At 49.6% G+C, this 12231-nt stretch overlaps 1 protein-coding gene and 1 non-coding gene across 2 annotated transcripts; both read left to right on the forward strand.

The window, feature by feature from the left end:
• Nucleotides 1-277: 277 nt before the first annotated feature.
• On the forward strand, nt 278-12231 carry CSF3R (colony stimulating factor 3 receptor). The gene is made up of 15 exons (XM_007947670.1): nt 278-338; nt 2337-2633; nt 3642-3765; nt 3876-4063; nt 4882-5051; nt 5173-5326; nt 5424-5503; nt 5907-6120; nt 7691-7879; nt 9290-9391; nt 10107-10253; nt 10358-10498; nt 10663-10756; nt 11271-11352; nt 11749-12231. The coding sequence occupies exons 1-15, from the start codon at nt 278-280 to the stop codon at nt 12229-12231; spliced, it is 2526 nt and encodes an 841-aa protein (XP_007945861.1).
• On the forward strand, nt 9711-9817 carry LOC122150648. The gene has a single exon (XR_006163787.1). It is a non-coding gene; the product is annotated as a U6 spliceosomal RNA (small nuclear RNA).

The following is a 12231-nucleotide window of genomic DNA, read 5'->3' on the forward strand; positions in this document are numbered from 1 at the left end:
ATGATAACAGGCACTGTCACTCAGAGTCACTTCCTATGTGCCAGGTTCTGTGCTAAGCCCTTGACGTGTATCATTTCATGTCTTCCTCCCAAAGCTCTGTGCAGTATGCACTGTTGTTACTTCCACTGTAGACAAAAAGAAACTGAGACTCAGAGAGGTCAAGTAACCAAGCCAAAACCACACTGTGACAGAGCAAGGAGTAAGGTCAGTTCTGAATCCAAAGCCCATACTCTCAACCAATCCCTTCTGCCTCCAGGTGAGAAGTGAAGTTGGCGCTATGGGGTTGGGGACCTGGAGCCTGACCAGAGCTGCTCTGATCCTCCTTCTGCTCCCAGGAAGTGAGTGTGGTAGGGGCAGGGATATGGTGGGGAGAGGGAGTTATATGAGGAGCTATTTGGGAGAAGGAGGGATGAAATCATTCCCTACTTTGTCCATCTTATTGCTCCTGGGATTCCTAGAGAATACTAAGAAACCAAAGACTGGGCCACCAATGTGGAGCAGCTGAGTCCCCATCCATCAGGCAAACACTCACCCATCAGGAATGATGAGAGGACCCAGGCTGGTCAGCCTGGAAAAGACTTGGGGTGGATGCAAGCCCTGTCTGCAAATCTCTACCTGGTTGTCAGAGGAACCTCTGGGTTCTGTGCAGCCTTGGCAGGCAGTGAGGAGATTGGAGTGGAAGTCACAGTAGGCAAGTTTCACCCTGAAATAAGGAAGCACAGGCAGAGCTCTCCAACAATGAGAATTCTGTTTTGAGAGGTGATGAGCTTCCCATTTTCAGAGGTATGAAAGCTGAGGCCAGGACTGACAGGGAATGCAGTGGAGGTGGTATTGGCAAACTTTGTCTGATAGTAACATTGCAGGCCACATACAGTCTCTGTTGAGTGTTCTTTTGTGTGTTTTTAACCCCTTAACTTCCATTCTTAGCTCGCAGACCATAGAAAAGCAGGCCAGCCAAGCTCTGCTACAGAGAACACAGCCTTAGGTAGAGTTTTGAAGAAAACAGCTTTGCAAGTTTCCTTTCAGCATGAAATTCTGAGTCTGTGAAGCAGTAGGACACCCATGTTGAGAGTCAATAACTTGCTCTATGACCTTGGGCAAGTTGCTTCCCCTCTTAGAGAGCAGTGGAGTCAGAGTGCAGTGCTTACTGAGTTATATATTTAATAAGTACTCCCCAAGGGCTACTCTGCGCTAGCCACTGGGAATACAGTAATGAGCAAAACAGACAAGATCTTTGGCCATGCCAAAAGGATGGTCCAGCTAGGGAAACAGACAAGCAAATAATCACATGACTCTACAAATATAAAGGATAATAACAGCTTTGGGAAAATACAGGAATCTTGGCCTGGTCTGGTTAGTAAGGGCCTAGTCTGCTTCTCTCGGGACAGCTAAATGTTAACCAGGTGAAGGAGGGTAGAAGGAGAGAGGGAGGAGATCCCAAGATTGGGGAGATCATGCCATTTTGAAGGGACAGCAAGAAGGCCAGAGCAGCCAGATCTGAGAAAAGATAGTCTGAGCTGGGACTGGATTAGGCAGGGGCCAGGCCACAAGAGCCATGTAAAGATTTAGTTTTATCCTAATCATCACAGTTAATACTTACATGTCAGGCACTGTTCTTAAGCATATTAACAAATCTAATCCTCCTAGCAACACTAAAGTAGGGACTATTTTTATCTTCATCTTACAGATGAGAAAACTGAGGCACAGAAAGTCTCCACAACATGCCAGGGTCACATAATGAATGATAGATAGAATCGGGCCTTATGCCAGGCAGTCTAGCTCCAACATCCATGTTCTTATCCATGTCCACTTAGAAACAAACCTCATTCTGCCTTCCAGAGCAGTAGCATGCCATTGAAGAGTTCTGGTCAAGATTGGGTAACACAATCAGATCTGAATTTTGAAAAGCTTACTGTGGCTGTGGGATGCTTATCATTCTAATTATTGCTTTCACCATCCTTGGGGAAGGAACTAGTCTATTTGATAGTGTGCTAGAGCTGGCTCACATCTCTTCACAACTCTACATTCAGTAATTTCAGATTGATAGCTTGAAATCAGCCATACATGGTGGGAGTATTTACACTATGGACGGTGGTATACACTACAAACAGAGTCTGTTTTCCCCTGAATAGCTGGTTGTTAAACATTTACAAGTACATCACTCTATTTCATATCTGACAACCTCTCCTAGTCCCTACACACATCCTTCCACTCCAGTCCATGCCTAGGGAGTGAGGCAGGAACCTTGACCCTGAGTCCAGGAGTGCACAGCTTGCCTGATAGCCCAATTCTGTCAGGCAGAGGAGGCATCCATGGGCTACTCTCTTCTATCTCAGGCCTAACAGAATGCGGGCGCATCCGCCTCTCAGACCCCATCATCCGCCTGGGGGATTCCGTCACGGCCTCTTGCATCATCGGCCGGAACTGTAGCCACCTGGACCTGGAGTCAGAGATTCTGTGGAAACTGGAATCAGAGCTTCACCCTGGGGGGAGACAGAAGCGCCTACCTGATGGGAGCCAGGAATCCACCATTACCGTGCCCCACCTCAACTACACTCAGGCGCATCTCTCCTGCTGCCTATACTGGGGCAACAGCTTGCAGATCCTGGACCAAGTTGAGCTGCAGGCAGGCTGTAAGTCCCTCCAGCCATCCACCCACTCTGCCTCCAATGTCCTGCTGTCAATACTAAGAAGATACTTGTCAGTATTTTCTCAGTCTGTATTAATATGCATTCTACCGGGCAATCTTTCCTACCAATGGGTACTATTTTTACCCCATTTTGCAGATAAGAAAACTGAGGCTCAGGGAGGGTAAGTGACTTGCCCAAGGTCACATACTAATAAGGATGGAGCCAAGATTTCTATTAGTCAGTGTGGCTCTAAAGCCAGTGCCATAACCACTACTTTATATGGCTGCTGAGCAAGCCCAGCTCCTTGACCATAGAAGGGCACATCCAGGGAGACATTCTCTGCTAGCTGGGCTTGCTCCCAGCTTCTCTGCCTCCCCAGTGTCAGCCCTCTGTTCAAATTGAACAGGATAGCATTTGTGCAAATGTGAGGCATATGGAAGGAAGGGAGGGAGGAAGGAAGGAAAGGAGTGAGGGAGGGAGGGAGGAAGACCAAGTTTCTTGTTTAAGAATCAATAATATTAGCAGCTAACGCTTATGCAGCACTTACTATGTGCCAGGCACTGTTCTAAGTACTTTACATTCAATGAATCATTTAGGCCCCACAATAACTCTGGGGGTAGTAGGTATATTACTATTACTCCCATTTTATAGATGAGGAATTTGAGGCACAGAACAGTTCATAAACTTCAAGATCACATGACTAACGAATGACAGAATCAGGATGAAAACCCAGGCATTACGATGTCACGACAAAGGGGGTCTAGAGTTGCAAAGATTGGAGGTAGGAGGCCACCAGGATGCTGGGGTCCTGTGATGCTTGTCCCTAGACATGTCTGTAACTTGACTTCCCCTAGCCTGTCCCTTCAGGCTCAGTTTGTATGGAGGCAGAGGGATGGACAAGGTGACCCCAGAGGGACTGACTCAGGGCAGAAAAATGAGGCAAATTGGTCCTGGCCAGAGCTTTCTGACCGGCCCCAATCAAAGCTCTCACCCTCTCCCCACCCCACACAGATCCTCCCCCAGTGCCATACAACCTGTCCTGTTTCATGAACCTCACAACCAACAGCCTCATCTGCCAGTGGGAGCCAGGACCAGACCCCTACCTGCCCACTAACTTCACCCTAAAGAGCTTCAAGTGAGTAGGGGCTCCTGCCTCAACCTCTCTCCCTTGGGTCCTGGGATGGGACATGAGTAGGGTTTTGCCTTTTTTCTCTGCTTGCCACTCAAGCCTGATCCTTTTGGCAGGAACCGGGGCAAATGCCAGACCCAAGAAGAGCCCATTCTGGACTGTGTACCTGAGGCTGGGAAGAGTCACTGCTCCATCCCACGCAAACACCTGCAGTTATACCAGAGTATGGGCATCTGGGTACAGGCAGAGAATGCTCTGGGGACCACACTGTCCCAGAAGCTATGCTTTGATCCCATGGACCTCGGTGGGTGACTCTGAGTGTGGGGGCAGGGAGAGGCCCCCCCAAATGGGTAGAACCAGAGAGGCACAGAGAGGGAAACAGGGACCCAGTGACAAAGAGATACTAGAAGACTTAGAGGTGGAGACAGAGACAACAGGGGAGTTGTCTCCAACAGCAGTTGGAGGTAAAGAAATGGAGACAAACACAGAGACATGGGAGAGATCCAGAGGCAAAGATACATATTCACACATTCTTTCAACAAATAATTAATTTCTTGAAGTGCCCACTATGTACTAGGCACTATAACTGGCGCTGCGGATACAGCAGTGAACAAAACATCCAAAATCTTGCTCTCAGAGCTTTACATTTTAGCGGGCAAAATAAATAAAATATAACATCAGATGGGGGTAAGTGTGAGGGGAAAATTAAAACAGGGAAGGGGCCTAGGGACAGCAGGATGGGGACAGTTGCTATTTTAATAGGATGGTCAGAGAAGGGCTCTCTGAGGACATGACATTTGAGCAGATCTTTGAAGGAGATGAGGGAGCAAGCCATGTGGTTATCCAGGAAGAAAGTGTTCCAGGCAGCTGGTGCAAAGGCCCTGGGGCAAGCATGAAACAAAGACCTAGTGAGAAACAGAGACACATATATCTAATGACAGACCCAAACAACATGGAGACATGGGTCAATAGAGATGCAGAGACATCTACAGAGAGAGAAAGACACAGAGAACCCCTGGATGGAGACTCAGGGAGGGAAATGGAGCCACAGAGACACAAGAGGGAGCTAAGAGACCTACAGGGTGGAGCAGGAAGCAGTTCTGACAACCAACTTCCTTGCAGTGAAACTGGAGCCCCCTACACTGGAGGCCCTGAACCCCAGCCCTGTGGAGGCCCCAGCCCAGCCAGGCTGCCTGTGGTTGCACTGGGAGCCATGGAAACCAGGCCTGTTCATCACACAAAAGTGTGAGCTGCGCTACCAGCCACAGCTTGGAGAAGCCAGCTGGGCCCTGGTGAGGCAGAGTGTAACCTCAAGAGCCAGGGGTGGGGGTGACTGAAGGAAGGGTATGTATAGGCTCAAGCTGGCCCTGGATGCATCCAGGCATCCAGGCTCAGAGCCAAACCTCCTGCCAGGTGGCCTCCGTGCCCTCCAAGACCCACCACCACGAGCTCTGTGGCCTCCTCCCAGCCACAGCCTACACCCTGCAGATGCGTTGCATCCGCTCACCCCTGCCAGGCTACTGGAGTGATTGGAGCCCCAGCCTGGTGCTGAATACCACCGAACGGGGTAAGGGGGTGGTGAGAGCTGAGAGAGGCTTTTCATGCCCCATCCAGCCTCCAGGACCCTCCCTGATGGACACCCTCTCCTCTCACTTTGACCACAGCCCCCATCGTCAGACTGGACACGAGGTGGCAACAGAAGCAGCTGGACCTCAGGACTGTGGATGTGCAGCTGTTCTGGAAGGTGACTCCCCTCTGAAGGCCATCCTTTCACCCCTGAGACTTCCTCCATCCCAGACAGAGGCTTTGAGCCAGGGCTCAGGAATCCCACAGGTCTGGGAGGACCTTGATATATTTGTATGTGATTTGCATGCGCTTTGCCTATTAAGCTGGAGAACATCCTTTTTGAAGAGACTACAAAGCAGGACTTGGCTGTGTCCCCAAAGTTTGGTTCAATGGATAATTAAGTGCCTGCTGTGAGCACCAACTTGCTTCTTCCTTGCTTCCCTCCTAGGACTCGACACAGGGGAACATAGGGAAGGAGGGAGCTCAGGTCCTGTGATCCATCCACCCCCACCTAGAAGCTCTCCCTCACTCAAGACAATATGTACATTTCCTTTATTTTTTCCCTCCTATTCCTACCACAGCCAATGCCCCTGGAGGAAGACAGCGGGCGGATCCAAGGGTACCTGGTCTCCTGGAGACCCTCGGGCCAGGTTGGGGAAATCCTATTCCTCTGCAACACCACAGAGTTAAGCTGCACCTTTCAGCTGCCTTCAGAAGCCCGGGAGGTGGCCCTTGTAGCCTACAACACTGGCGGGACCTCTCACCCCACACCGGTGGTCTTCATGGAGAGCTCAGGTAAAGGGGGCTAGCAGGCAGTGCAGCACCATGAGTTCTGAGCACGTGAGTTCTGAGGCTAGGGCCTGGCTTCAAAGCTAGTCCTTTGCTAACAGTGTGACCTGGGCAAGTTTCTAACCTCCCTGGGCCTCTGTTTACTCATCTAGCAAATGGGGATGATAACAGTGCCTACAGCAAAGTGTTATTGTGAGGATTCAAATGAACTAAGACATGTGCCTGGCATAAAGTAATTGCTCAATATGTGTTAGCTACTGTTATTATCATTAACCAGAATCAGGTTAAGCTAGTGATTTCTACACACACACACAGGCACTCACACTCACATGCCCACACACGTAAACACACACAGTCAATTCTGCCAAGGAAGCTGGGAGAGAAAGCTCTAAGCTTTTCCACCTGGAACATGGTTCCTGAGTTAATTGCTCATTATCAGGGGATCAGCCACCACTACCCCCAGGCTCTCTTGAACCCAAGGTGAAACTAATATTAACAGTAATGATCATAAGCAGTTATAATAGCAAATATTCCTACTTACTATCTGGATGACTGTATACAAGCTACTTAACCTCTCAGTCTCTCCGTTTTCTCATGGATAAAACGAGATCAAAAATAGTACCTCCATCATGGGACTGTTAGAAGACTCAGTGAATTAACATTTATCAAGAACTGTGCCCGCCACATACCAAAGTCTATATTGACTGAAGAATTGATGCATTTCAATTGTGGTGTTGGGAAAGAATATTGAATATACCATGGACTGCCAGAACAAGCAAATCTATCTAGGAGAAGTAGAGTCAGGATGCTCCTTAGAAGCGAGGATGGCAAGATTTTGTCTTGCTTATTTTGGACATGTTAGCAGGAGAGACCAATCCCTGGAGAAAGACATCATGCTTGGTTAAGTAGAGGATCAGAAAAAAGAGGGAGAACCTCAATGAGATAGCTTAACAGTGGGCTCAAACAGAGCGACTGTGAGGATGCCCCTGGACAACATTTCATTCATTATATGTAAGGCCACTATGAGTGGAGCCAACTCGACAGCACCTAACAACAACATATACTTTAGCTGTTGTTATTACAACAGGTCCCTGGGTGGCACAAATTGTTTTCACTTGACTACTAGCCTAAAGGTTGGTAGTTCAAATCACCTAGCTACTCCACAGAACCTGTGGAGCAAAGACCTGGCAATCTGATTCCTCAAAGATCACAGCCAAGAAAACCCTATGGAGTAGTTCTAGTCTGTAACACATGAGGTTGTCATGAATTGGAATCAATTCATCAGCAACGGGTTTAGTTGGGTTTGACTATTATTATTATTATCAAGTACTACTTTACCCAAGGCACCATGCTAAGCTTGTTACACACATCATCTTATTTAAACCACACCATGATCCTGTGAATCAGGAACTTTTATCATCATTTCCATTTTACAGATGAGGAAACTGAGGCTCAGATGTTCAATTACCCAAGGTCCCCCAGCTTGTAAGTAGCAAAGCCAGGATTGAACCCAGGCTTCTGACTCTAGGGCCTGCACTTCTTTTACCTTCGTTTCACTGTCTCCCACTCTCTCCAGGGCCACCACTGACCAGACTCCATGCTGTGGCCCGAGATCCTCACAGCCTCTGGGTGGGCTGGGAGCCCCCCAACCCCCAGCCTCAAGGCTATGTGATTGAGTGGGGCCTGGGTCCCCCCAGCCCCAGCGGCAGCAATAAGACCTGGAGGATGGAGCACAATGGGAGCATTACAGGGACTTTGCTACAAGGTAGGCAGAGGTGGGTGTGGGCAGGTGGGTGAAGGGCAGGGGCAGGAGGAAAGAATGAGGGGGTCACTGATTGTCTGACAGTAGGCAAAGGGCAGTCTGAACCACCCTAGTGAAGAACAGTCCCCAACTGGTGGTGTAGTGCCTAAGGCATTTGACTGTTAACCAGAAGGCTGGCAGTTCAAACCCACCAGCCACTCCTCGGAAGGAAGATTGGGCAATCTACTTCTGTACAGATACTGCCTCAGAAACTCAAGAAGGGGTCGCTATGAATCGAATTGACTCAACGGCAGTGAGTTTGGTTTTTGGTTTGGTTTTAATATCCCATTGTGTGTATAAACCACATTTTGTTTATCCACTCATCTGTTGATGGACATTTTGGCTGTTTCCACCTTTTGGCTATTGTGAATAGTGCTATAGTAAAGACTGGTGTACACATTTCTGGTTGCGTTACTGCTTTCAGTTCTTCTGGGTATATACCTAGGATTGAGACTGTTGGGTCATGTGGTAGTTCTATGTTCAACTTTTTGAGAAACTGCCAACCTTTTCCACAGTGTTTGTATAATTTTGCATTCCCACCAATGGATGAGGCTGCTAATTTCCAACACTTGTTTTTCCTGTTTTTTGTTTTGTTTTGTTTATCATTGCTGTTCTAATGAGGTAAGATTGTACCTCATTGTGATTTTGATTTGCATCTCCCTAATGGCTAGTTCCCTTGAGCATCTTTTCATGTACTTACTGGCCATGTGAATATCCTCTTTGGTGAATGTCTGTTCAGACCCTTTGCCCATTTTTGATTAGGTTGTCTTTTTGTTGTTCAGTTGTAGAAATTTTTGCATATTTTGGATATTAGACCCTTATCAGGTATCTGGTTCCTGAAAATTTTTCTCCTAGTGTACGGATTGTCTCTTCATTTTGTTGATAAAGTTCTTTGATGAATAAAAGTATTTCATTTTTATGACATCTCATTGATCTATTTTGTCTGGATCCTTCCCTTTTCTCTGAATCAGGAAGTTCTTCCTACAGTCTAACTTGATCCTCTCTTTCTGAAGCCCTAACCCTGCCCCCTCTCTAACTCTTGCTTATACTTTTCTTCCCTGATTTGTCTGAAGAAGAGATTGAAGAGATTAGGCCAGCATCATGTGGTCCAGGTTAGCCCTGACGAGAGATCTGAGGTTAGCTCCTGACTATCAGCAGAGGTTTTGCCTGCTAACCAGACAGCTGGCGGTTCAAACCCACCAGCCACTCCTCGGAAGGAAGGTTGGGCAATCCTACTTCCGTAGTGATACTGCCTCGGAAACCCAAGGAGGGGTCGCTATGAGTCGGGGCCGACTCGACGGCACATAACAACAACAACAACATCAGCAGAAGTTAGCCCCTAACCAAAGCACTTCCCTGATTTTCTTTTCACAGAGAACATCAGGCCCTTTGAGCTCTATGAGATCGCTGTGACTCCTCTGTACCAGGAAGTCATGGGACCTTCCCAGCACATCTATGCCTACTCCCAAGAAAAGGGTTTGTCAGCCACCAGGCCCCTTCCCAGAATCCTCTTCTCTTCAAGCCCAGTATGGACTCCAACAATCAGGACTATAAGGGAGCATTTCTTTCCTCCCCTACCTCTGGCCCTGGCAAGGGGATTTCCCCTCAATCCTAAAATGACCCCTAGCTTACATATGTTCCCTGGAAAAGCAGCTGGATAGAAATCAAGTGGTGGGGTGACAGAAATTGGGTACAGTGGGCTTGGCAGAATCCAATCAAGCCTAGCACAAATCAATCAGGTGTCACATCTGACAGAAATCAGAGGTTCTGGCATAAATTCAGAGGGTAAGTGGCAGTGCTCACTTTGGCAACACATATACTAAAGTTGGAATGCTACAGAGAAGATTAGCATGGCTCCTGAGCAAGGATGACATGCTCATTCATGACTTGTTCCATTATTTAAAAAAAAACAAGAGGGTGAGTGGTTCTGAGTCAGACAAAATCAGGCCTGGCAGAAATCAAGTAGAAGCTATGCAGTCAAACAGAACCAGGTTCAAATCTTGACTCAGCCATAGTGGTAGATGGAATTCAAAGTTCCTGGAAAAATGAGACCATTGAGAAGATAGAAACTGGACTCTCTTTCCTCACCCCTCTGCAGTGCAGTCCTAGTGTCTGGTTGGAACTTCAGGAGTTTAATGGGGCTCTCCACCCTGCCCTGCTCCTGACAGCCCCTGCACCTGTCTTTCTGCAGACCCACCCCGTGTCCCAGAGCTGCAACTAAAGCACATAGGCAAGACCTGGGCCCAGCTGGAGTGGGTGCCTGAGGTCCCTGAGCTAGGGAAGAGCCCCCTTCTCCACTATACCATCTTCTGGACCAACGCTCAGAACAAGTCCTTCTGTGAGTCTATCCCAGAAAGCCCAGGGGCATGGTGCTCAAGAACCATGGAGGGAGCCCGAGCCTCAGCATCTAGGCCCAGGCTGACCATGCTTCCCAATCCCCAGCCACCGTCCTGAATGCCTCCTCCTGGGGCTTTGTTCTCCACGGCTTGGAACCTGGCAGCTTGTATCATGTCCACCTCATGGCCACCAGCCAGGCCGGGGCCACCAACAATACAGGCCTCACTCTGATGACCTTGGCTCTGGGTAAGGAGAGGTAGGGGCTAGGCACAAAGGGGTGCCGGGAGGGTGCCCCAGGTGCCCCACCCAAAGACTCCCCATTACTGTAGATCTGCCCTGGGATCCCAGCCTAAGGGAGGAGACCTTACAGGCATGCGCTCTAACCTCTTCTGGCTTTCCCCTCACCCCAGACGAGTCTGAGCTGCACATGCTCCTGGGCCTGTTTGGCCTTCTGCTCTCGCTCATCTCCCTCTGTGGGGCTGCCTGGCTCTGCTGTAGTCCCAGGTAAGTCCCTTTCAGAGATTTGATCTGTGGCTTCCACTACCCACACGGAGGCCCTAGAGGATGGCCTCAGGCCTAAGGCAGTTGCCTGCCAAGCGCAAGGCTGGCAGTTCAAACCCACCAGTAACTCCCTGCCAGGTAGAGTGGGCCATCTCTTTAGGAGCTCTGGAAGCGTAGTGCCTAAAGCACTTGACTGCTAACCAGAAGGCTGGCGGTTCAAACCCGCCAGCCACTCCTCAGAGGGAAGGTTCGATAATCTACTTCTGTAGTGATACTGCCTCAAAAACCCAAAGACGGTCACTATATGAGTCGGGTCTGACTTGATGACACATAACAACAACACCCAGAGGGAACTGCAAACTAGTCTAAGTCCCTCCCAGCCCTCCAGGCCTTAGGGATCTGTCTGGAAGTCCCAACCCTCCACCTTCTCCTCTTTGCACTAAGGGAGTAAGTGGGAGGAAGGATAGGAAGACGAGAGGGCACCCTGAGCCCAGCCCTTACCTGCTTCCTCCTCCAGCAGGAAGAATCACCTCTGGCCAAGTGTTCCAGACCCAGCCCACAGCAGCCTAAGCGCCTGGGTGCCCACCATCATGGCAGAGGTGAGAAGCCTGAAGGGAGCAGGGAGTGGGGTGGAGGTGTTGGCACAACCCCAAAGTGAAGGGAGGACAAGAACTCAGGTCCTCTCATCAATTACTACCAAGATCCTCTGGAGTGAAACAGAACTGAGTTTGAATCACAGCTCCGCCAGTTCGAGCCCTAGTCTCCTCCTTGTGAACCGGAACTAATCACAGAATTGTTAGGAAGAGTCACTGTGGTGAGTCTGTAGAGCAGCCAGCATGTGTCAGGCACTTCAGAGGGGTGTTGCAAATGTAACACTTTGAGTTCCAGGAAAACAGCAGGAACGACCCCACCACTGGCCCAACTTGGGAAAGGGCAGTGGCTAGGGCAGACATCATGAAATGCACTATCGTCTTGCCTCATGTTCTTGTGTCCAGGAGACCTTCCAGCTGCCCAGCCTTCGGGACCCTGGCATGCCCCCTATTGCCAAGATTACGGTGCTGGAGGAGGAAGAGAAGAAGCCTGGGCCCTGGGAATCCAGTAACAGCTCGGGGACCTGTGGCCTTCCCACCCTGGTTCAGGCCTATGTGCTCCAGGGGGTACCAAAAGAAGCTTCCACCCAGCCCCAGCCCCAGCCCCAGCCTAACACCAATGACCAGGTCTTTTACGGGCAGGTGCTGGGCAGCCCCACAGGCCCAGGGCCAGGACACTACCTCCGTTGTGACTCCACCCAGCCCCTCTTGGAAGGTCTCACCCCCAGTCCCAAGTCCTATGAGAATCTCTGGTTCCATACCAGCCCTCTGGGGGCTCCTGTTCCCCCATCCCCAAGCCAGGAGGATGACTGTGTCTTTGGGCCACTGGATTTCCCTCTGCTGCAGGGACTCAGGGTCCATGGGATGGAGGGGATAGGAGGCTTCTAG

Source organism: Orycteropus afer, unplaced genomic scaffold (assembly GCF_000298275.1).
Source record: "Orycteropus afer afer isolate SDZICR_OR568_19922 unplaced genomic scaffold, OryAfe1.0 scaffold00192, whole genome shotgun sequence".
Classification (NCBI taxonomy): domain Eukaryota; kingdom Metazoa; phylum Chordata; class Mammalia; order Tubulidentata; family Orycteropodidae; genus Orycteropus; species Orycteropus afer.

Coding starts and splice junctions, on each gene's coding strand:
- CSF3R (XM_007947670.1), top strand. CDS start 278: ATGGGGTTGGGGACCTGGAGCCTGACCAGAGCTGCTCTGATCCTCCTT. Junction 4,064..4,881: donor CTTTGATCCCATGGACCTCG/GTGGGTGACTCT, acceptor ACTTCCTTGCAG/TGAAACTGGAGCCCCCTACA. Junction 10,757..11,270: donor TGGCTCTGCTGTAGTCCCAG/GTAAGTCCCTTT, acceptor TTCCTCCTCCAG/CAGGAAGAATCACCTCTGGC.